This window comes from Pteropus medius, unplaced genomic scaffold (genome assembly GCF_902729225.1).
Source record: "Pteropus medius unplaced genomic scaffold, Ma_sr-lr_union100, whole genome shotgun sequence".
In the NCBI taxonomy this organism is placed as follows: domain Eukaryota; kingdom Metazoa; phylum Chordata; class Mammalia; order Chiroptera; family Pteropodidae; genus Pteropus; species Pteropus medius.
In genome coordinates, this window is record NW_024344378.1 from 23,389,135 (window position 1) to 23,411,619 (window position 22,485).

A 22,485-nucleotide genomic window follows, 5' to 3' on the forward strand; every position below is an offset into this window, starting at 1 on the left:
AAAAATATTGACATTTAAGTGAGTACTAAGATGTGAGTGAGACTTGGCAAGAACAGGGTGAGCTTAAAGATAAAGACTAGAAAACTATGTCTTCATTGCATTTTATTTAGGTATTTCATCTTCACATCTTTCTGGGCATATAAGATCTATTATGTCTATGGCTTCATGATGCTGGTGCTGGTCATCCTGTGCATTGTGACCGTCTGTGTGACCATTGTGTGCACATACTTTCTACTAAATGCAGAGGATTATAGGTGGTAAGTATGGGAAGAACCTCTGGAGACCATAATATTTAAAAATAAGATTCCATTTGAAGTGTCAAGTAGAGTAAAAGATCTATATAAAAACGTTGCTACTTAATTTAGGTATTTTTTCAGTTATAAAAACGACAATAAAGATGAAGATTTTCAGTGATAAGAATGATGAAGAATAGTATCAGTCAATTTTTTTTTTGTATTGATGAGGGATCACTCTGTTAGAAATATTTTTACAAAGTGCTTAATGCGGAAAGAGCTTTATGAGGAAGAATTGCTTCATTTTCAACATAAGGATATACAGGTCTGAAAAAGGAAATGGTTTATTTAAAGTCACTCGTAATAGGGAATCTGACAAAATTCAGGATCTTTCCTTCTAGTTCGTAGGCTCTCTCCTTGTCGATATATTTAAATGCCATGTACATGCATTTGTTTTTAAATATATAGAATTTTAAAGGATTTTTTAAATAAAATTCTTTGCTTTTTAAAATCCATATATCAGTGCCACTCATTCAAAATTTATCTTTTTTCCCCCCCAGGCAATGGACAAGTTTTCTCTCTGCTGCATCAACTGCAATATATGTTTACATGTATTCCTTTTACTACTATTTTTTCAAAACAAAGTAAGTGGAGACATTTTCTCATTTTGTATTTAGGAAACTAAATTTGTCATTTAAATACTAGAATTTAAGGTCTTACTTTGAAAATAAAAATGGATATACTACATATGGTCATTTTGTTCTATTTCAGGATGTATGGCTTATTTCAAACATCATTTTACTTTGGATATATGGCAGTATTTAGCACAGCCTTGGGGATAATGTGTGGTAAGTTCTGAAATTCTTGGAATATCATGAGTAAATTTTTGAGTGTTTCAGAATCAGGAAAATACAGTAATAAGAAATTAAGAAATTACATTCTGTTGTTTGATTAGGAACACCAAAATAACCTCAAGAGTTTGGTTGACTTTTTTTTTTCTGATAGTTCCACCTTTAGCTATAGAGTAGGCAGTGGAATAAGGGAGATACGATAATCTCATTAAAAGCTAGGTCCTAGTATGACATTTGGGGACCCCTTTGGGGTACAAGGATTGCTTTTTTCCTCCATCAGTAGAATCTCTTCTACAAATTGATGGTTGTCAGAAGTAAGAGGAAGGACTTTGGGTGCAATGGGTGAAGGTGGTCAGAAATACAAACTTCCAGTTATAAGATGAATAAGTTTTGGGGATGTAATGTGCAGCATGGTGACTATAGTTAATAATACTGTATTATGTATTTGAAAGTTGTTAAGAGATTAGATTTTAAAAGTTCTCATAAGAAAAATAAATTTATGGCTCTGGTGGTGGATGTTAACTAGACTTATCGTGATAATCATTGATGTATATATTTATTTAATTATTCACTTACATATATTTATTCATTTATATGTTATATATATCCATTATGTTGCACACTTGAAACCAGCATAATATTATATGTCAATTAAAGAAAAGAACTTGTTTTGTTCATCTATACTGTGTGTGTGATCATGTGTGCACACACAAATGACGTCTACTGTAAAGTAGTAAAACTCATTTCACAAGCTATAAGGAAAGACAGTTCTCTATATTATAGCCACATGTTTTATTTATAGCTATTGTGATAACCTTTCTCTGTAATAATTAGTTGACCAACTTTAAGGGACAGATGAATAGGAACTGAAGGTTAAAACTAGATTTGTGTCATGTGGGAACATCCCTGTGTATCTCTAGGCATTCACAAGATTTCTTTAGTATTATTGGCCATCCTTCCTTCAGAATATTGCTCACTGAACTCTACTCTTGATATCTTTCTTGATTGTCACCACCATTCAGTGAGGTATAGAATCACAGAAATATGCAGAAGGTTAAATTTTTTTTCCTTAACTTTATATGTGATCTTAGGAATATCTAGGGGGGTAATATCTTGATATTTATAAATAAAATGGAATGGATTTCGCTAAAATTTTCAGTGCTTTTCCTGTTGAAATTTTATTTTGCTCCCTGAAAGTCTTGGCACATTGACATTTCTCTGCATTTTGGCAGTGTCCCAGTATTTATTCTTGAACAGGTTTATATACCTTCAGTGCTAATCTGTTTTTTGGGCAGAGGGGGAAGAGTTCAGACGGTAACAAAGTAAAATGTTACTATAATACAAAATTATACATATCTATCAGGTTATGTATCAGTGATTGGAAGAAAAATATTTGTTGATTTTTTTTAAATGTAGAAAAAAGAAATGACTGTGTTAAGGTGGGGAATAGATTGGTATAGTCTTTATATTTTGAGCATAGTTTTAGTTTTAAGGAAATTAAGTTTAAAAGTGTATTTCTATTCCCACATATTTACTTTTCTGGGGGGCATATTTTGTTCTCTTTTTATAAAGTCATATTTTTATAAGGTTGTTCTTGAAGTACTCATAAGATTAAGAAAAATGATTCTCTAGGTTGATACTGTTTTGATTTTAAGCATATCTCTGCTCAAAGGGGAATGATGTTTCATAAATCTGGAAAATTGGATATGGTTATCGGACTAGTATTCTACTATGCCAGTTAATTTTTTGATTCTAGTTAACATTTTATAGATATTTTTATGTTTTAAGAATTCAGATTCAGTTTTACAAAATGTGAAGAATTTTTTCTTACCTAGTAAGGGCTTATGTGATAACTATTTTGAAGTGAATTATCAGTATTTTAAAGTGTAATATAATTAATTTGTATTATAAAATAAATGTCTTCATTGTGAAAGAAATTGGAAATAGGTTTGCTTTGTTGGTTTGGCGGGTTTTCAAAATTTTTAATATTTAATTGTGGGAAATTTTCAAATTATACAAAAAGAAGAACAATAACATACATACAGTGAGTCCCCATGTACCTAACACACCTAACATCAATAATTTTCATCTCATGGCCAATCTTCTCTTATTTATATGCCTATCTTACCCACCTTTTATTCTGACGTGAATCTCGAACCTCATGTCAACTATAAATATTTCTTTCTCTATAAAAATGTATGTTTTATAATATTTCCATAATATACATTGTAATTATTATATAACTATATTGATATAATATCTAAAGATCTATATTTTATGTAACTAAAATATTTTAAAATATATACTTCATATATGCATATATAAATATAATTCCTTAATATGCTTAAATATTCCATTAATATTCAAATTTACCTGACCTGTCCCCATTCTCTTTTAATACAGTTTGTTCTTATCAGGATCTAGTTAAAGTTCATGTATTGCTTCGTTAAAATGTCTCTTAAGGCTTTCTAAATCTATGATGTTCTCTCTTCCCTTGCAATTTAAGAAACTTGGGTGTTTGTTTGAATTCCTGTAGAGTTTTCCACACTCTGGATTGTACTGACTATATCCCTCGGGTGTCATTTAATGTTTCTCCATGTGCTTCCCCCCGTATTTCCTGTAAAGTTGGTAGTTAGATCAGTAGCCTTGATCATACTCAATAATACTTATCCAAGAATATTTCCCTGATAGTTTGTAAACTTTTATCAGGAGCACTTAATATCTGGTTGTCTCTCTTTGTGAGCTTAGCACCCATTGAAAACCATCACCCAGCTTAAGTAACCCATTAGTGGTTATAATATTCTAATTTTGTCGTACCTTTTATATGTATTAGCTGGGATACTTCTATAAGGAGAAACTTCCATTCCTCAACCATTTGGTTACCTTGAAGTACAGTTCATATATAGGAAAGGCAGAATAGACATTTCATTTCTTGCACACACTATTTGAGTGAATAAAAGTTCAAAGGTGACCAGTTAGTGTATGGGTGTTAACTCATGGAAGATTTACTTTTAAACTTACGATAACGTTGGACTAAATGGTAAATTCCTAAATCCAATGGAGAATCTTCTCTATGACTTGAATGGCCGTCCGTTTTGTACTAAAGATAAAGATGCCTTAGTATTTATAATAAAGAACTATGCGTTTCAGTTATCCATTCAACAAATATTGATTGAGTACCTTATCATGTGCCAAGCACTCCAACATAGGAGGTAGATACTTAATTTAATAAAACAGACAAATAGCTCGGCTTTCCGGTGTTTTGAGCCCCATTTGAGGCTAATAATTCAAAAACAACATTTCAAAACTTCTAAGCTGCTTACTTGTCTCTCTTGTCCATTTCCTCAAATATGTCTTCTGTTCTATCCCCCACACAGCTTCTGCAATTTAGACATAAAAAAGAACCCCTCAGAAAATGCCTTTTCTCTAGACTTTCAGTGTCATTGGGCCATGGTCCTTAGTCCTTTCCTGAGAGAATTCCTAGTCACTTCTTTCTTACTTATCCATATGGTTTCATATAGTTCGGAGAACATGTTAATGTTGGTTTAATGACTTAGGATATATGCTCAAGTTAGAAAAAAAGACATTTTTTCATTTAACAGATTTTTGTCATCAAATTATTCTTGCTTTATAAGAGATGTATTTTAATTCATATCATTACTGATTATATATATATATAATAATTGATAATTCTAAATGTATTACATCAGGTCAGACTTGGTGTATGATAGTATAAGGTGATTTGCAAAACAAATGATATAATTTTAATAAATTCAGAGAGAATACTAACAAAGATATTATCCTGAAAAAGGAATAACTTTCCAGAGCCGACAGCATTTAGTGTTTATAAATGATAGATACTGCTCTGTATTTGTTTCAAAATATCTTATTTTATCTTTACAGGAGCAATTGGTTACATGGGAACAAGTGCCTTTGTCCGAAAAATCTATACTAATGTGAAAATTGACTAAAGACCCAAGAAAACCTGGAACTTTGGATCAATTTCTCTTTCGTAGGGGTGGAACTTGCACAACAAAAAAAGTGCAAGAAGAGATTTGGGCTTTAACACTGGGTACTTGTGGGTCTGTCTTTAATGGATGGCTTAAAGTAACATCTATTTCCATTGATCCTAGGTTCTTAGTGACTGCTTTCTCCAACTGTTCACAGCAAATGCTTGGATTTTATGCAGTAGGCATTACTACAGTACATGGCTAATCTTCCCAAAAACTAGCTCATTAAAGATGAAATAGACCAGCTCTCTTCAGTGAAGAGGACAAAGTTTATTGAAAGCATTTGTTCCAATAAAATAAATAGAGGAAAACTTGGATGCTAAAATTACATGAATAGAAATCTTCCTGGCACTTAGTGTTTCTACGTTATTGAAAAATGATGTTCCAGAAAGATTACTTTTTTCTCTTATTTTTACTGCTATCATCAGCCTATTGTGGGACATTTTTATATATTGAATCTGGGTTCTTTTTTGACCTTTTTTTTTTTTTTTCAATTCAACTGCATCCTTTTTTTTTTTTTTTTTTTAAGAGAAGTAAAAATATTAAATCCTGCATGTAATATATCTGCTGTCATCTTAGTTGGACCAACTTCCCATTTATTTATCTTTAAACTCTCCTGTTACATCTTAATTCCATCCAAAGAAGATACAGTCTGATGATAGAGGTGTACTCTCTACAATGCAATTTACTGTACAGTTAGAAAGCAAAGTGTTAAATGGAGAAGATATTTGTTTTTATTAAACATTTTGAGATTTAGATAAACTTCATTTTAACTGAATGTCTAAAGTGATTATCTTTTCTCCTCTCCACCCCCAAGTTAGTCTTACATCTTTTTTGGGTTTGAATGAAGGTTTTACATAAGAAATTATTAAAAACAAGGGGGTGGGTAATAAATGTATATAACATTAAATAATGTAACGTAGGTGTAGATTCCCAAATGCATTTGGATGTACAGATTGACTTCAGAGTACTTTTTTCTGATGATGATTGGTGTAGAAATGTGTGAATTTTGGATGGCTTTTTACATCTTGCCTACCACTGCATGAAACATTGGGGTTTCTTCAAAATGTGTGTGTCTTTCTTTTGGGAGGGGGGATTGTTTTCTTCTGTTACTTTTCTGAGACTCCTACAGGAGCTAAATTTGTAATTTAGAAACATTTAATTTTGTTAATCCTGTCTGGGGCACTTAAATAATAACATCTAAAGCATTACTGCTTTAGAATGTTAAAATAAAATTTCCTGACCAAATTGTTTTGTGAAAATAGATGTGTTTGCAATTTGAAGATATTGTTTCAAAAGACAATATTACTGAATGCAATTTTTAAATATACTGTAAACTATGCTTTTCTAATACAGGGACCCACACTTTAAAATCCCAAACTTGCTTACATCTACATTATCCAGTACAGTCATAAAGTGAATGACAAGTCCTTTGAATGAAATTGTGGCACAAAATCTGTTCAGGTTGGTGTACCCTGTGAAGTGGGGATGGGGGTAAAAGGGGTTAGCTTACAATTGGATTAGCAAATAAAGGTTACAGTTTCTAAGAGAAGTCATTTTAATTTTGAATACATCTTTCTGGAACTATCCATAATGAGAAGTTTTCCTAGAACCATTGAGTTTCTAGTTTAATAGTTTGCTATGCAAATGACCATCTAAAACAATACTGTATATTGGTATTTTTAGAAAGATTCAAAACAGCTGTATTTAAACCTTATTGTGAAACTCATGCCATTAATAGTCTCATAAGATGTTTTCATTATAAAATGTTTCTATAAAATAATAGACTCTGCATCCTATCATGTGGTATGTAGGGACTATAAAGAGTGAAAAGTTTGTTTTCTTACCACATAAGTGTGGCTGACATTAGCAAACAAAGTTGATCAGAAGCTGTAGGTAAATCTTCTTCTTCAAGTCAGAATGTTATATTAAATATAATACACTGGTTCTTCCATTTTCTCTTCCTTTTTACCTGCCTTTAAGATCTTATAAGAAAAGAAACTAGAAGTCAATATTTAATGGCTTATATTATGTAACTTTCTAACTACATGTAAAGTACTTATAACAGTATACAGTCTGTCTGATGGAGTGTAAATTGGAGAGCAAGCTTTTGTCATAATAAAATGAAATTTGTTTCTTATGAATCTTGCAGGTAAGATGTAGGGTTTTTAAAGAATGAGGGTTTAACTGCTTTCAGGTACACCAGTTCTTTCTACTAAGTTGAGCTCTATTTGAATTTGGAATCTTCAGTGAAAAATAGTTTTCTAATTTCCAAATAACATTCAGAGCTCCATTAAAATGAATATAAATCACCTTGAAAAGTCCTTTAGAAAATATAGATTGATTTATGGCTTCATAGAGGGGCTGGGTATGGTGTCTTGAAGATGATGTAGTTCACAAATGGTTTAGCTCCCTAACTCTCAGTTGTAGAATAGTAAAATAAAATATTATTTAAGTTACTTCAAGGGTGGGGTTTTTCCATTCCATTAATGCTGTATCTGGCTTTCATTTGTTAGCATTATTTGCTCAACTTCCCAACTGATGCTTTGAACATTATCAAAAACTAAGGATAAACTTCCCTCGTATCTATAAGCATGCTTCTCCTGAAATTTAGCTATGTTAGTCATTGGTATTGTTAAATATGTATATCCTAGTACAGGAGTAGAATAAGGTGGAAATGTAATGGCTGGAGGGATGGTAAAGCATTCTTTAGTAAATTATGTTAGGCTCCTAGATTGTACTGGGTTTGCCCATAAATCAAGCCTCATACTCTTAGAATTCATTATTTTGTGGTGTTATCTCAATGGTGAATGATATGGTGAATAGTATAGTCATCTAGTGAATGGTGTGGTTGGGCATTTTCCATTGATAGTGGATGGACTTCTTTTAAAGGTGGTTGCTGCAAATTCAAGTTCTTCCAAAAACCACTTTATGTAGGGTTTATCCACAAATTTTATTGATTTTGATAAAGCTTTTTTGTTTCTTAAATGTTTACTAACCACCATATGCCAAATGTCTTGCAAATGTTATTTAAAATTTTCCTGAATTTTTACAAATGTAAAAAAGTAAAAGCATATTAATGTAATTTGTTCAGGAAAAGCTACATGCCGAAGGGCTTCTGTATATGAAGTCTAGGAAAGAAAAGCCTGTTTGTAATCTGTACACTGTAGTTCCATCTGGGTTTAAGTTTAGATTTCAGCGTGTTTTAGTGCTTCATTCTATTGATTTATTGGAACACAAATAGGAGTAGTGATGTATGAAAACACAGGAACTCATTAATGTTTTATATTGTCATAAAAATTCCATAGTTATCAAGCTATATTTTAGCAATCAAGATGTTAAAGAGATAAGAGAAATGACAATTTATAAAGATTCTTTGGAAGCGTATGCAGAAATAGACTAGATTTAGAGGTAGGATAGATCAGAAAGTTAACATACAGCTGCTGAAATTTTGTGAGGTTTAAATTCAGTATGAGGAATAACTCTAAGTCTTGCCTGTGAGCAAGATATGTGCCCTTTCTAAAAGCCATCTGACTTGACATTGGAACCGTAGGCAAAAGTATGCAAAGACAAAAGTAAAAATTAGGTACTTATTTCACTGTATTAGGAAATGGAAATAAAGAACTATTGTGAAAGCTGCCTATGTTGAACTATTTGGTGAACTAGGCTTGCTAATAATTGACTGATAAAGCAGCATTCTGTGTTTCTCCAATTCTTAAGTTTAGGTCATTTGAAAGTTTTAAATGTTATAAGAGCTTAAGGCAAGGAAGAAATAATATGGAATTCTGTTTGAAAGGCAACAGAGTATACTTGGAAAAGCAGTCCAACATGGGCTTTCAACTGTGTCAAACTCGACTATGTAAATTCTCACAGGGCAGAGACAATTGGTGGCAGAATTGGAAGGAAACAGTTACTGCTCTGTGATTACTTCCATTTTGTACACACCTTGGTTTGTATCGGCCATATTCCAACTAGCTTTTTAGTTAATAGAAATCCAGTATATAATGTATCAAATACATCTGAGGTTCTAATCTAGTCTTGTTATTCTAACTGAAGTTGGATTTTTAAAAAGTAATAAAAAGTTAAATGTACTTCCCTTGGATGCTTTATTTCTTTCCTTTTTGAAACAGGTGGACCAAGCATAAGAGACAACCCATTATTATTGGCATGCATGTGAAGGGATTGCTAATAGCTTTCCACAGTTAAATAAAGCAGGGGTCAGCAAACTTTTTCTGTAAAGGGCCAAATAGGAAATATCTGAGGCTTTGAGAACCATATGGTCTGTGTTGCAACTACTCGACTATTATAGCACTGAGTAGATAGGACATAAACTAATGAGCATGGCTGTGTTCCAATGTAACAACAACAAAAACAGCCAGTGGTCCATAGTTTGCTGACCCCTGAAACAAAGGATTTAAAATTTAAGATTTGAATCCCCCCAACTTTATATTTTGAAAAAAAAAAATTAAATGTACAGAAAGTTGAGAGAATGGTACAATGAATAAGAGTTGTTTTTTAAAAGGTTATTTTTCTCTTTTATTATCATTCTTTTGAGTTTTTTTGTATATACAAGCACTGACTCCTACACTAAAACCCCGCTACCCCATACCTGTCATTCTTCTGATTGATAATAGATTGCATTTGTCTAGTACTTATTACTTTTTCAAAGGAGTTTCAGACATGTACACTTATAACCATCCTGTGAAGCCAGTAGGGTAGATAGCTATGTTTTATATCTAAGAAACTAGAGCAGCCAAAGGTCTCTTATTTTACATGATTAGGGTTCTGTTGTCTTGACTGCTGTAATTGTAAAATGGGGATGTCACCTCTCCAGCCTGTGGAGTAGATAATATATGTAGAGATCACATTGAAAATGAGTGTTCTGTACTGACAGAAGGGATTATTTTTATTGTGCTGCATCAGAATCAGTGGTTAGTTTCTCTTGGTGTGTTCATACTTCTTGTTTTACACCTCCAGTTTTAACTAGTTAAATCCTTGTCAACCTCCTTGGTTCTCTTTTCTCCTGATTTAACTAGCTGCCTCAGTCAATGTCTATAGTTGATCATTCCTGTTAGCCAAATAGTTTAAGTTAGTATAAATTTGGAGTGCTTTTGATCTCTTTAATGAACAGTTTTTGTCTGGTTGGAACTAGGGGTATAAGGAAATCCATCCTACAGCCAGCTTCTAGATTTAAAAGTGAGAACTTTTATTAAACTGTAATTCTATGGTTTTAACATTAGAAAAGAAGAATAAACTGGCATTGGGAAATGTCGAGTCAATGGTAATGTAGTCTGCACATGTATTTAAAATTATTTTCCAAGTTTTACATAAGGTGATAGGAATTTCAAGTTTTAGAAATGCAGGAGATGGTTGTAGGGAGAAGTCGATGTAAGTCATTTTAATTGGCCAATGTTACGGTTATTCGTAGTGGTTCAATCTAAGATTATGGGACTTAACCTCAAAGGGAAGGGAGGGTCTAGAGAGTGATACATGGAAATTGGTTTCAAGTTTGGAGTTTGTCAAACCATCTGCTGCAAGCTACAGGCCACTAGGGTAGGACAGATGTAAGTACATGTCATAAGTGTGGTAGCTGCTATAATAGATGTTGGCATGAGGATGCAGGCTGTATGGTTATCAAGTCCCCCACAAAGACATGGAGGTGTGAAGCCGCAAGGTGACTGCAGGGTGTTTAATGCAACAAGAGTGGAGAGATGGAGGTGGCAAGAGTCAAGGCTGGAATCATGAAAGGAAGATGTGATGATTGATGGAGGGAGCTATGCAGGAGGAAGCCCATAAATAATGTGAATTTAATAATGGAATGAGGTTGAGCATCTTTAGATTACAAGGCCTTTTAAATCTACCTCAAATTTTTCATAGGACTGAAAAAAAATGTATATGTAAACAATTATTTGAACCCTAGTCAGAGTTTAATATGTAAAAGTGGTGAGTGAAATCAGGAACCTTAGAAATGAGAAAAAATATTAATCATCCCTTTTCAGTTTGTCCTACCTAACCTTTCTATTCTGTGATCCAAATATTTTGTTGATATTTGTTGATTGATAGCAAAAGTAGCATCTAAACAGGGATTCTGATATAAAGCTGTAGCTTGATTATCCAGGAGCAGCACTGTCTTTAAAATATTTGGACACAGTGTTGGTGAGAAGACCTGGCAGCTACTTACCAGGTGGGGATTAGAAGCAATAAAAGCTCAACCTCAGTGCTTGCACAAGTTGCCTGTAATGTCTATTTTTTGGAGGAATTCACTGCTAATGAAGAAGCCAGTTGGCTGTTTGCCTAGTGCCATCTGGAGACCTAGAAGTGTCATAGAAGTTAGGCCTTTTAGGTGTTGACTGTGGACTTGTGTACTGGCAGGTGGTGACCTTCACTGGGTTGGATGCAGAGATCTATGGCGTTGGGTTTGACTCCTTAAAGCATTCTGGCAGAAATGCCCTTCTACCCCTTCCCACGACTATTGCCTGTTTAATGGCCACTTGGCCTTCCCTGCCATTTGGTGGCATATAGTCACCCCAAATTCCTTCTGCCTGTCATTTCCTAACCAGATCTTGCTCAATCTGGCTCCATCTTGTATGTGCTTGTGTGATGAAAATAGCATGAAGCAGGGTCAACTTGCATTTCTTCCTAAGGGCCAGCGCATACTATCCAGTTAGCACCCTTACAGTGGTTAACTGTTAAACCTTTACTAGTTTGATGGACTTATTATCATCGTTATTAGATGAGAAGACAGATGATCATAAAGCAGGAAATTCAGAGTCCTGTGTAAAAGCCCAACTCTGGGCTCCCTATTGACTATTTTGTCATCAGAGGCTGTGAAACCATGTGGAAACCCAAAAGGGAAGTTTGGTCCATTTTTCTACTTGCAATTTAAATGAAAAAAGGTTCTACTGGGCATGATGCTTAAAATCTGTACACTTTGGTGTATTTTACTCCTTGATTAGGGAGGGCAATTTTGCTTGTATAAAAGGTCTTTGAAAAGCCTCATGGTAGTAATAATACCTTTTATATCTATAAATCAAAAGGTCTCAATTCTGACCATTTTTACATTTAAAGGACAAAATAGGAATGGGTTTTAAATATCTCTGTATTGCCTAAATTATTTGGGCATATATTTTTAATTGCAAAAAACCCCCACAGAAATTGGTCATTTTTAGTCCATCAAGTTAATGGTGAATGGCTTATTTAATAAAACATGTCTGCATTTAACACAAATAGCACGTACAGCTGTTCATTTGTCAATCTTTTTGCCTGTATGAAACATCTTAGACTTACTAAAGGATAGGGTCACTTAGAGGGGAAATCCGTCACTTTAAATCATTCTTCTCTAAGCCACTAGGTTAGGTGGGTGCTGCAACAAGCACCCTTCATGGCTGCACGAAGGGATGTTGAGAAAGCTGAGAATTGTAATCCTCTATTTTTTTCTGCGCTGAAAGCAACGAGAGAGTAGATTCACTTCATCCTCGCAGAGAAACGACTGTCCGAAGCACATTGTTGGTAGCGAAGCGTACCGCTCAGCTCACATGGGGTTCCTGGTCCTGCGCTCCAGCTCTCACCACTGCTGCCTGCCTGCGCCCACGTGTATATCGGGGAGTTGTAAAGTGAGTTATGAGAATAAAACAAGGCGGGAAGTCCAGCCTTGATCTTCAGGAGCAACGTTCTCCGGGGCCGGATGCTGAGGTGACGCCCACAGAAGGGCGCCCTAGGCTCGGTGGTAGCGCCGCGAGCCCCGGGTCCTTGCCTTCAGCATCTTCACCTCGCTCCCCTTCCTCCGAAGTTGCGGAGGTGCCGGGAGGAGGAGGGGCTTCGCCTCGGGCGCCCGAGTGATTGGCTGCCCCGGGCCCCTGGCGAGGGCTGTGTGGTGCATCCCGGGTGGAGAGGGGCGGAGCGGCCACTGCTCTAACCACCGCCACAGTCGCAGCCGCCGCAGCCTTGGCCGCCCGGCAAGTAGCTCGGAGCGGCGGCTTCCTGGGTGCCCCGACGCGGGCCGGGGCTCCAGGCTCTGTTCGCTCCGTGCGGAGCCATGCGGGGCAGCCGCGCGTAATCTCCGCGCCTGGGTCGCCGTTGATTCAACCCAGTGCACCGTCCCTCGCTGCAGCCCAGCTTTCCGTGCACGCAACTCCCTCAAGTCTCTGCCGACCCCTCGCAACCATGCCCCGAGGGACTGCGCTCGGGGCCCTTGGGCCACTGCTGCTGCTGCCGCTGCCGCTGCTGCTGCTGCCGCTGCCCCGCGACGCCGAGGGGCGCGGGGAGCGCTCCGACGCCGTCTCGGACTACTCGGCGCTGGAAGCCGAGGAGGGCGCGGAGCAGCAATTGGAGCATTACCACGACCCGTGCAAAGCCGGTAGGTGCCGCCGTCGCTGCCTCCGGGGAAGTCCGGTAGAAGTTTTCCTTTGAAATGCAAATGAGGTGGTGGGCAAGCCCTTGCTGTCGTCTGTGGGGCGGGTCTCCCCTCCCCTCCCCTGCGGTCCCCCAGGCTTCCCGGGAAAACAATGCCCAGAGGAACTGCTGAAATGCCACTCGGGCTGGGACGTCCTGGCCCCTGGTATGCGGCACGCACGAGGTGGCGGCCGCCGGAGCGTTCCCGAAGCGAATCAGGGCGGGTGCTCGAAGCTGAGAGGGCGCTCAGGGCTGGGGTGAGTGCCTCGGCCGCCTGACAGCCAGGTGGTCAGCACAGGCCACCGCCGGACGCGTTAGGCTAGAGCGGAGGACCAGGGCTGGGCGCAGCGTTCCCAGGCTCCGTTGGAGTCGCTGGCTCTGGTTTCACGGCATTTTTAAGTTTCGCGCAAAGTTTCCCAACATCTTGTGGCTGGCTGCTCTTCGGAAGAAAATTTTAAAAAACTAAAAAGCTTCTAGCAGGCAAAAGGAAAGGAGCGCCCAGGGAGAATGTGCACGACTCGAGTTGAAGCAAACTTCCCTGTGGCCCGTCAGTGTGGTCCCGGCCTGGGGGTCGCCCTGGGCTGGCGAAGATGGAAGCTGGCAGGTGCCGTAATCCGGCCAGGAAGCGGCGTCCTGGGATGCGCGGGTCTTTTTGGCGCAAACTGCGGCCGGGGCGCTACAGCTCTTGCTTCCCACGAGCCACCAAGAGGCTCGTGTGTCCTGAGAGGAGCGGCTTCCAAGCCAGAAGAGTGGAGGCGCCAGCCCCAAAAGGGTCCACACGCATGTTCCAAAGAAAGCCTATGGGTATGGGGCGGTTCCCAGCTGAGACAGAGGGGTACTCGCGCTACTGGGAGAGAATGGTGTCTGAGGCCCGCCGAGCTGCTTCTGGCAGGTGGCCAGGCACCTGTCCCCCTACTCCCAGTGGTGTTTACCTCTAGGCGTGGACTGGCCTTTTCACTGAACGGCCTGCCCAGGTGAGCAAACAGAAGGAAAGAGGCTGCCTCCATCCGCAGAAGGGCAGGGTGCTTCTCCCAAGTGGTTAGCCAGGTCTGTGGGAGTGTCGTGGGCCAGAGGCCCAATTACTTCACTCCCTGGAGACCTCTAGTATCCTCAGTTTCTTCATCTCTAAATTGGACACAGTAATTATAAGGGGACTCAGATTTATGAGAAAATTCTCTGCAGATGGAATAATGATGATAGCACTAACTTTATGTTGCCACTGCAGCAGCTGTGGTCTAGGATGGGCATTGGGCAGGTCAGAGCTGGACCTAGGGGATTGTGAGACCTGAGAATCTTTTGAATGTTGAAGATCAAACCAGGCTTGAGGGGTCTAGTCTTAGGGTGTGGAAAGATTCCTTCAGAATACCCACCTATTGTTGTACCTTGTGGGGCTTCTCGTGGAGCTGGTAAGGTGGACAGACTTGGTTCCTGGGTAATTTGAGAGCTTATCAGCAGGCAGTGTGAGCCCTGACTGAGGTATCTCAATTCATCACAGGACCTAGATCATGACAGGGAGAAGGATCTGTAGAGTACTGTAGGAATGATGGCCTTGCTGGGACACTGAGGCTGCAAAAAATGGGATGGGCCTAAAGAGGGTGGATCAACCATCACTGACACCTGTCAGATCCTTGACTCCACTGGATGTGAGCTGAGGGCTGTAGAAAGCAGTGTGGGCAGCTGTGGTCTGGATGGGGAAGTGATCAGTTTTTTCAGGAATGTATTGAGGACTTCCGGGTGCTGCAAATCCAGGTGAAAGGGCCATACGTCTGTCCGTGAGAGCTCTCAGCTCCTGATTTCAGCCTTGAGGAATAACCCTGAGGTTTGCCTGTTGGGGCCTCATTTTTCTCCAGTAATTTTTGGGAAAATGCTGGTTAACTGGGGCATGCAAGTTGAGCGACTTCAGAGACAGGATGAGATGGGCGGGTAGGACTGGAAAGTAGAGGATCTTGGGAGTGTGGTTTGGCGGGCTCCACACATCCTCCATAGCCATCCTTGATCCTCCCAACCCCTCAGCCTCTCCCTGGGCTATGCTGATGTTAAGAGTGGCCAGAAGAGGGCGATGTCAAGGGAGACCTGGGGAAAAGGTCACATTGCAGTCTGTCCGTGCTTCTGGAACAGCCTTCTAGGAGGATAACAAGCAGTTTATCAGTGCACTGAAGTCTCAAGGAAAGGACATGCTTCTCAGCTTGGGGGAACACTGCATTTCCTGGTTACATATTAAGCCAAACCTTTAGGGGCAGTCTCTCATCCTCTCTCAGTCAAACTCCGACTCCATGACTCCTCTAGCCTGAAGCCCTCCACATAGGACTTGCCTCGGGGCTTCGCACCTAAAACACCTCCCACCTGCCCCTTCTGAGTGTGGATTTCCAGAGTGTAGGGAGGAGAGTCCTAGATCTGTTCCTGGCCTCACCGGAACTGTGTTATCATGGATAAATCCTCTCCTATCTGGGTCTCGGTTGCTCATCTATAGAGTAAAGATGTTGGACTTGTTAAGATTGCAAACCGATAGGTCCAGAGAGCTGATTGTCTTGGTCCACATCAGCCATCTTACCCTGTGCCCACTTCATACCTTGTGGACATTTAAGATGTGCCCTGGTTCCTTCCTACTTAGTGTTCTTTGCTAGGTAGACCATTGCTTCCAGCTCAGTCTCTCAGAGGCTGACCAAATTGGTGTTTTACCATTTCACTTCTTTTACTATTTTTTAAAATGATTTTTACCATTTTACCGTTTATAATTTTACCATTTACAAGTTTTACTATTTACTATGCTATTTATAAGCTGTGTGACCTTAAGACACTTTATTTCTCTGTGCCTTAGTATCCTCATTTATAAATGAGGATGATTCCTAAAAACTTGAAAGAACATCTTCATGCTGACCTTCGAAACAAGTTTTAAACTATAAAATTTAAATTTACTAATAAACAATCTATCTGATGCTCTAAAAAGGTATGATTTTAAAATTAGATTATTGCAGAGTGGGAATGAAGCTGTGAAGTCCTCCTGCCCGGGGGTTGGTGAGGTATAGGGAGCTTCCCGGGCATAGTCTCTAACTGGTGATTTATAGCTCTGCCATTTTGTTTTTCATCTGATATTGTAAGTGCAGCCACGGGTTTGATTGACAGTAAATTACAAGACATCCTCCCAACCACCATTCTTCTGAGAACGCCCTTTGCAAAGCTGAGGGTTTCCCCTGCCTGCTTGTCCTCATCCATAATTTTTTTAGCTGGATTCAGAGCCAGAAGCCCTGGGTCCTTATCCCTTTTACTCTGTGTGGCCTTGAGCAAGTCACTTCACCTCTGCATGTCTTAGTCTCCTCATCTGCAAAATGGGGATGGGAACAAAACTGCATGCCTTGTAGGGCAGACATGAGGCTAGTTATAGTTGGGTTCCTCAGAGGGCAGAGCCTCAGATCAGGGCTTGCGCATAGGTAGTTTGGGAGCCGATCTCGAGAAGCAGGGTGAAGGAGCAGGGAGAGCGAGACACGAAGAAATCCAATGAAAGGAGCAGCATCGAGGTGGCTGCTTTAGTCATTGGGGTCTTGTTTTCACAAGGCCTCTGCAGAGCCTCCTTATTTTGGGGGTCACCCAGAGCCCTCTAGGACAGCACTCTTTGGGGCAGCTCTTGCCAGCGCCCTCACATTATCGATGCAAGGCTAGAATGTCAAATTCTGTGAGGTCAGGGGTTCTTGTCTACTTTGGTCACTGCTCTAAGCCCAGTGCCTGGCATATTTTGGCACTCATCAATATTTGCTCAATCAGGAAGTGATGATTTTGACCCATGTGGACTGGGTTCATGGCTGAAAGAACCCCTGAGCTCACTGTCAGCCTGGAAAGTGAAGCAGCCCTGGCCCGCGGGCTGCAGTCATCCCAAGAGTGCTCAGGGTAGAGTTGGGGGGATCATGGACTCTTGAATGTGCTCCCTGGGACTTCTTCCTTCATGGCAGGGGCAGGCAGGTTGGACTCTTAAGCACAGATTTGAGGTTCCTGCGGTACCTCCCGGAAGCCTGCCTCCCATCTCTCTGGCACCTCTTCTCCCCCATCAGACTCCCACCCCTGTGGCCCACACCCAGGTGACAGTGGCTGGCATTTTTACAACTTTGCTGATGGGCAGATGCTGATTCAATGAAGTCAAAATATTTCAGGGCTGTATTGAGACAAAATATTTTATCTTTCCTGCTTCTCCAGGCGGGAGCAGCATCTAGTCCACCTTTATCTCCAATATTTCTGAAGTACACTGGGACAGGGCCTGAGGTGGTTAAGAGCACGGGCTTTGAAACTTGACAGACCTGGATTCAAAATCTACCTCCCATGCAAGGCTATTTGAGTAAGTTACCTAACCTCTCTGAGCCTCAGTTTCCTACTTGAAAAGAACTACTAATATTCACTTTTCAGGGTTGCTATGAGGATTAAATGATACATTGTATGTCAGATGCTTAGCATGCAACAAGTATTCAGTGACTGATAGGTACATTATGAGAACACAGAACAGGTGCTCACAAGTACTTCTTGAACTCTTGCTGAAACGCTGTAGAGGCATTTGAATTTTTGTAATAAATGAACAGTTGATTTCATGTCATGTAGTTAAGGATTCTTTTTTTTAAATTAATTAATTAATTAATTAATTAATTTTTAACATTTCATTTTTTAATTTCTCCCCCTGCCCCCTCCTCTCTTGTCACCACTAGTCCTTTGTTAGTTAGGAATTCTTGAATTCAAACTTGATAATTATTGGTAAACAGGGTCCCGAAAGTAAGTGAAGGGAGAGTTTTATATATAGCTCGATAAATATTACCAAAAAAAAAAAAAAAGCAAGTGAAGATGAGGACAGGCCAGGGCAGAGTTGTAGAAGGAGATGCACAGAACCTAGAGGTCTCAACTCTTGTCAGGACTCATGCTGGGGCAGGCAGCATGTGGGAGAGGGGAGGCCTGGAAGGGGCTGAGTGATAGTGAGAACACTACCCCACTGATCTTTGACCCAGTCCCGGGAATAGACATGAAGCTGGGATGATTCTCAATTTGCATGTGGAGAACCTGAGCATCATGCCGACACTTTCTGCCTGGCATTGTTGCTCCTTGGACGTTCGATGCCATCTCTGTAGACAGAGCTCAAGTTCTGCAGACAGAAGAGCCCTCAGCAGTGTTGTCCAAGGTAGGTTCCCCGCTCCGACATCAGTGGAACCTATTTTTTTTTTCCCACCAGTTGTGTAGCAGTCAGTGTTTCACACCCTCTCCCAGGGTGGCATGTGTGTGGGGAGAGTACCCTTTAATCCTCTGTCCAGCACATTGAGGAGAGGAAGGATGGGATAGTAGCTGTGCCACAGAGCCACCCACAACAGCCCTAGATCTGTATGCTCCTTGGATATGCAGGGCTGTGCACTGGGTGCTGGAAATCTAAGTGCCAACCATACCTCAGCCCTTTCTCTGGGAGCTTCCAGCTCAGGGTGTGGCTTCCTCAGTAGGAAGAAGCTCCTGATGGCAGCTGAGTGTAAACAGGTCAGCAGGTCATCTCATCTGGCACCTCCTGTGGTCAGTTCTTGACCTTCCGTGTATTGCTGCTTCTCCAACCACTCTCACAGAACTCACCGTCATGGACCACAGTTGTTGTTTGAGTGCCCATTGGTTCCAGACCTAAGCTTTGGAGTCAGGCCAACTTAGGTTTTCCTTCTCAGCTCTGTCACTTACTTGCTATGAGACTGTGAGCAATCCTTCAGCCTTTAAAGCCTGTTTCCTTGTATAAATAATGCAGTTAATAGAAACTCCTATTTCACAGGCTGTTGTTCTAGGAAAGGCACTCGATAATGTACTAATCACTCAATAAATGTGAACTATTGCCGTAATTTTCTGGCTCCTGAAGAATCTGTCATGTGCAAAAAGTGTGTGGTTTAGACGAAATCACATGCACAGCGCCACTTTTCAGTCCTGTAAGAGAGTCTAGGGGCTGAGCAAACTCTAGAGGCAAATCGCCAGGGTTCATATTCCTGGCTCTGCCACTTAGTGGCTGTGGGACCTGCTTAAACTATCTGGATCTCAGTTTCCTCATCTACAAAATGTGGCAACCAATACCTGCCACAGAGGGTTACGATGAGATTAAATGAGTGAATACAGACAAAACATTTAGAATAGTGCCTGGAACATGCTAAACAGTCAGTAAATACTATCATTTTCATTATTATCATTCATCCCACAGAAATCCAACAAAGTTTCCAAGTGGCAGGAAACCAAGTATCTGAACAACTGAAGCCTGATGATGTTTTCAGAGTTTTATGTTTCCCAATGACACTGATGCCGATAGCTTCTCTATGTCCAGAGACCTTGGTCTAAAAACAAGTTTGTCATGAATCTTACTGGTTTCCTTGAGATTAGGATGGGAGGGAGGCGCAGGGGCAAGTTCCCTGCCCTGCAGACCAATCAGGTGTCTGGGCCAGCTGGTCCCTAAATAATGTCATTCATTTCATTTTAACATCGTTTTGTTATAACATTGGTAAGATACTGTAGGACTCTTGTTTATATCAATTAGCCTTTGGTAAAATTGGTTTCGTTATATGTTGTTTCACTGCAGTTCCAAGAACCTATTAATGACATTAAGCGTGGACTTACTGTGTTTGGGGATGTGTGAATGGAGGTGAGCCCAAGTCTCCATTCAGCCCACAGCCCTTCCCAGACACTCATCTTTCCAAAGCTGCATTCCTGTGGCCTCCAGATTCCAAGCAGACATAAGCAGGATTGGGGGCCACATCACATTCGATGGTGATACCCATCTTTTTGCCGCGGAGACATAGCCAAGCAATCTGAATAGAGACTATAACTCTGCCGGTTCTCAGACCTTTGCCTGTCAACCCGCGCTATGTTTTCAAGAGGAAGGACAATGATGCTAATTCTCACAATGGTTACAGCTTTGCCTTAGAGCTTTGGGCAACACCTGATGGTTTACAAAGCTCTTTTTCTTTTATTTCCTCCAGTGGTCTCTCAGCCAGGAGATGGTCCAGGCTCCTGTGGTTTTGCAGGCATTGCAGGATGTGGTCTGCGTGCTCGCCCAGAGAGGCTAGGCTGGGACCCACACAGGACACTGAACTTGTAATTAATGGAACAGGTTTCCCAAACTCCTGTTCTCTTCTCTTAGCACATGGCCTCTCTGACTCTGGAACTGCTCCCTTCTCCTGGCTGTCTCCACACACAGTGAACAGGCATCTCCATGCTGGCCTGTCTGAAGGTCATGTTTGTGCATTTGGTCCCCACAGCACCATCACCCAACCTTCTCTCTACCTTTTTCTCTATCCTTTGGCTCGGAATCCAACAAGAATGAGTCAGTTTTGGCTTTCAAAGTACTCTTAGTCCCAATGCATAGGGAAGAATAAATGAGTAATTCAAGGTGTTGAAATGCACCTGTCCCCCTCTCTATTTCTCCATCCCTTTTTCAGAAGGCCTGGGGCAGTGCATGGGTGTCAGGTCAGTTGGGGATGGTGGATCCAGCCATCTCCCAGAGGAAGAGGACTTAGATGGCTGATGTTTCCCAAGGGGGCTGTGGGTGAATGGCAGCTGAGGTGATAGAGCAGAAGCAGTGAAACATCTTGTTTGAGAGACTGTTTTTGGCATCAGGCAGCCTGTGACTTAAAGCCTGCCTGTGCCCTTACCACCTGTGTGGCTTTAACTAAGTTTTTTAACCTCTCTGAGCCTCATTTTCCTCATTTGGAATATGAGGATTATATTAAAACCCATCAAATAAATAGGTTTGTTTGAGGATGAACTGAGGCAGAGAACATGAAGTATTTATAAAGCAGTCATTAATTGCTAGTTCTTCTCCTTACTATTACTCCTATTATTGTTCCCCATTAAGAATTTCCCTATAAGTGACAATCTCTCAAGGGCCTGTGCATGCTTATCTCTCCCTCTCAGGACTGCAGAGAGTTCTCTTGGGATCCGTAGCTTGTGGCAAATAACAATTTATTGCTCTACCACTCCTTCGCTCTCATCCATGAAGCAGGGAGAGGATGACATATAAACCAAACAGACCTGCATATAAGCAGGTTTCTCATGATATCCTCTTAGCCTGCTCATAATACAGTTCTGCCTGGATGCAAACATAGCAACAGGAGCCCAGCTTTTCCTGCTGATTGGTTACAGACCTATCTGGGATCACGCCACCCTCTAACCACTTCTGTCAATTACCAATAAATATTCTCAAGCTCGCCTGCACAAGCACTTGAGTGTTGATGTTCACCCCGAGTCTTTGCCCGCTCCGCCATCTGGGCCACTTATCTCCTGGTTCATCCTGCAATTTTCACCGAGCCTCCTTCCCTTCCTCCCACCTGGGTTCCTGGCCTTGAGTCGATGTGAGTCTTGTGTGAGCCAGTTTCCCACAGGAGCAGGAGGCCTTTCTCCTTAATTCTTTTTCATTTCTCTGGGTCAGTTCTTCTCCCCGCTGAGCCGGCGCTGGTTTCCTATTCTCTCTCCAGGCTCAGAGTCTGCTGTAGTTCACTGAGGGGTGGGCTGTGTGGTGGCAGGTCCCTAGTAGTGTCAGAGACCACCCAGGTGCTCCAACCAGAAGCCCTGGCGCCATCATGGACACCTGTCTCCCCCTCCTGCTCATGCAGTCCAACCCAAGTCCTGCCAGTGCTGTTTCTAAAATGGAGCCCGTTCACTTCTCTCGATCTTCACTGCCATCATTTGACCCAAGCCCCCACCAGCTCCTCTGTGGACTTCTGCTACAGGGCCTGACCCTGTCTCCCCATAGCCCCTCTTGCTTCCCGCAGTCTGTTTTGCATGTTGCAGGCAAGAGTGAGCTTTTTGAGACTCACACCTGGTCATGTTTGCTAATCAAACCCTCTTCGGACCCATTAATGACTTCTCGTTGCAGTCGGGATGAGAGCAGTCGCAGACCCTGTCCCTCCTACTCAACCAGCCTTCTCCCCTTCCCTGCCATGCTCCGCCTCCCTCAGATTCTTCCTCCTGCCTGGAAAGGCCTTGGGCCAACTCTGGCTCATCCTCTAGGACTCCGCTTAC

At 41.0% G+C, this 22,485-nt stretch overlaps 2 protein-coding genes across 2 annotated transcripts in view; both read left to right on the top strand.

Moving 5' to 3' along the window:
- TM9SF3 (transmembrane 9 superfamily member 3) overlaps positions 1-6,646 on the top strand; it is a 57,440-nt gene extending 50,794 nt beyond the window's left edge. The window contains exons 12-15 of the mRNA XM_039871644.1: positions 111-257; positions 794-877; positions 1,005-1,081; positions 4,988-6,646. Of these exons, the coding sequence (XP_039727578.1) occupies positions 111-257; positions 794-877; positions 1,005-1,081; positions 4,988-5,055 (376 nt within the window). The 3' untranslated portion in view covers positions 5,056-6,646. The remainder of the gene's footprint in view (positions 1-110; positions 258-793; positions 878-1,004; positions 1,082-4,987) is intronic.
- A 2,695-nt stretch (positions 6,647-9,341) lies between these two features.
- TLL2 (tolloid like 2) overlaps positions 9,342-22,485 on the top strand; it is a 122,118-nt gene continuing 108,974 nt past the window's right edge. The window contains exon 1 of the mRNA XM_039871643.1: positions 9,342-13,450. Coding sequence (XP_039727577.1) covers positions 13,258-13,450 — 193 coding nt within the window. The 5' untranslated portion in view covers positions 9,342-13,257. The remainder of the gene's footprint in view (positions 13,451-22,485) is intronic.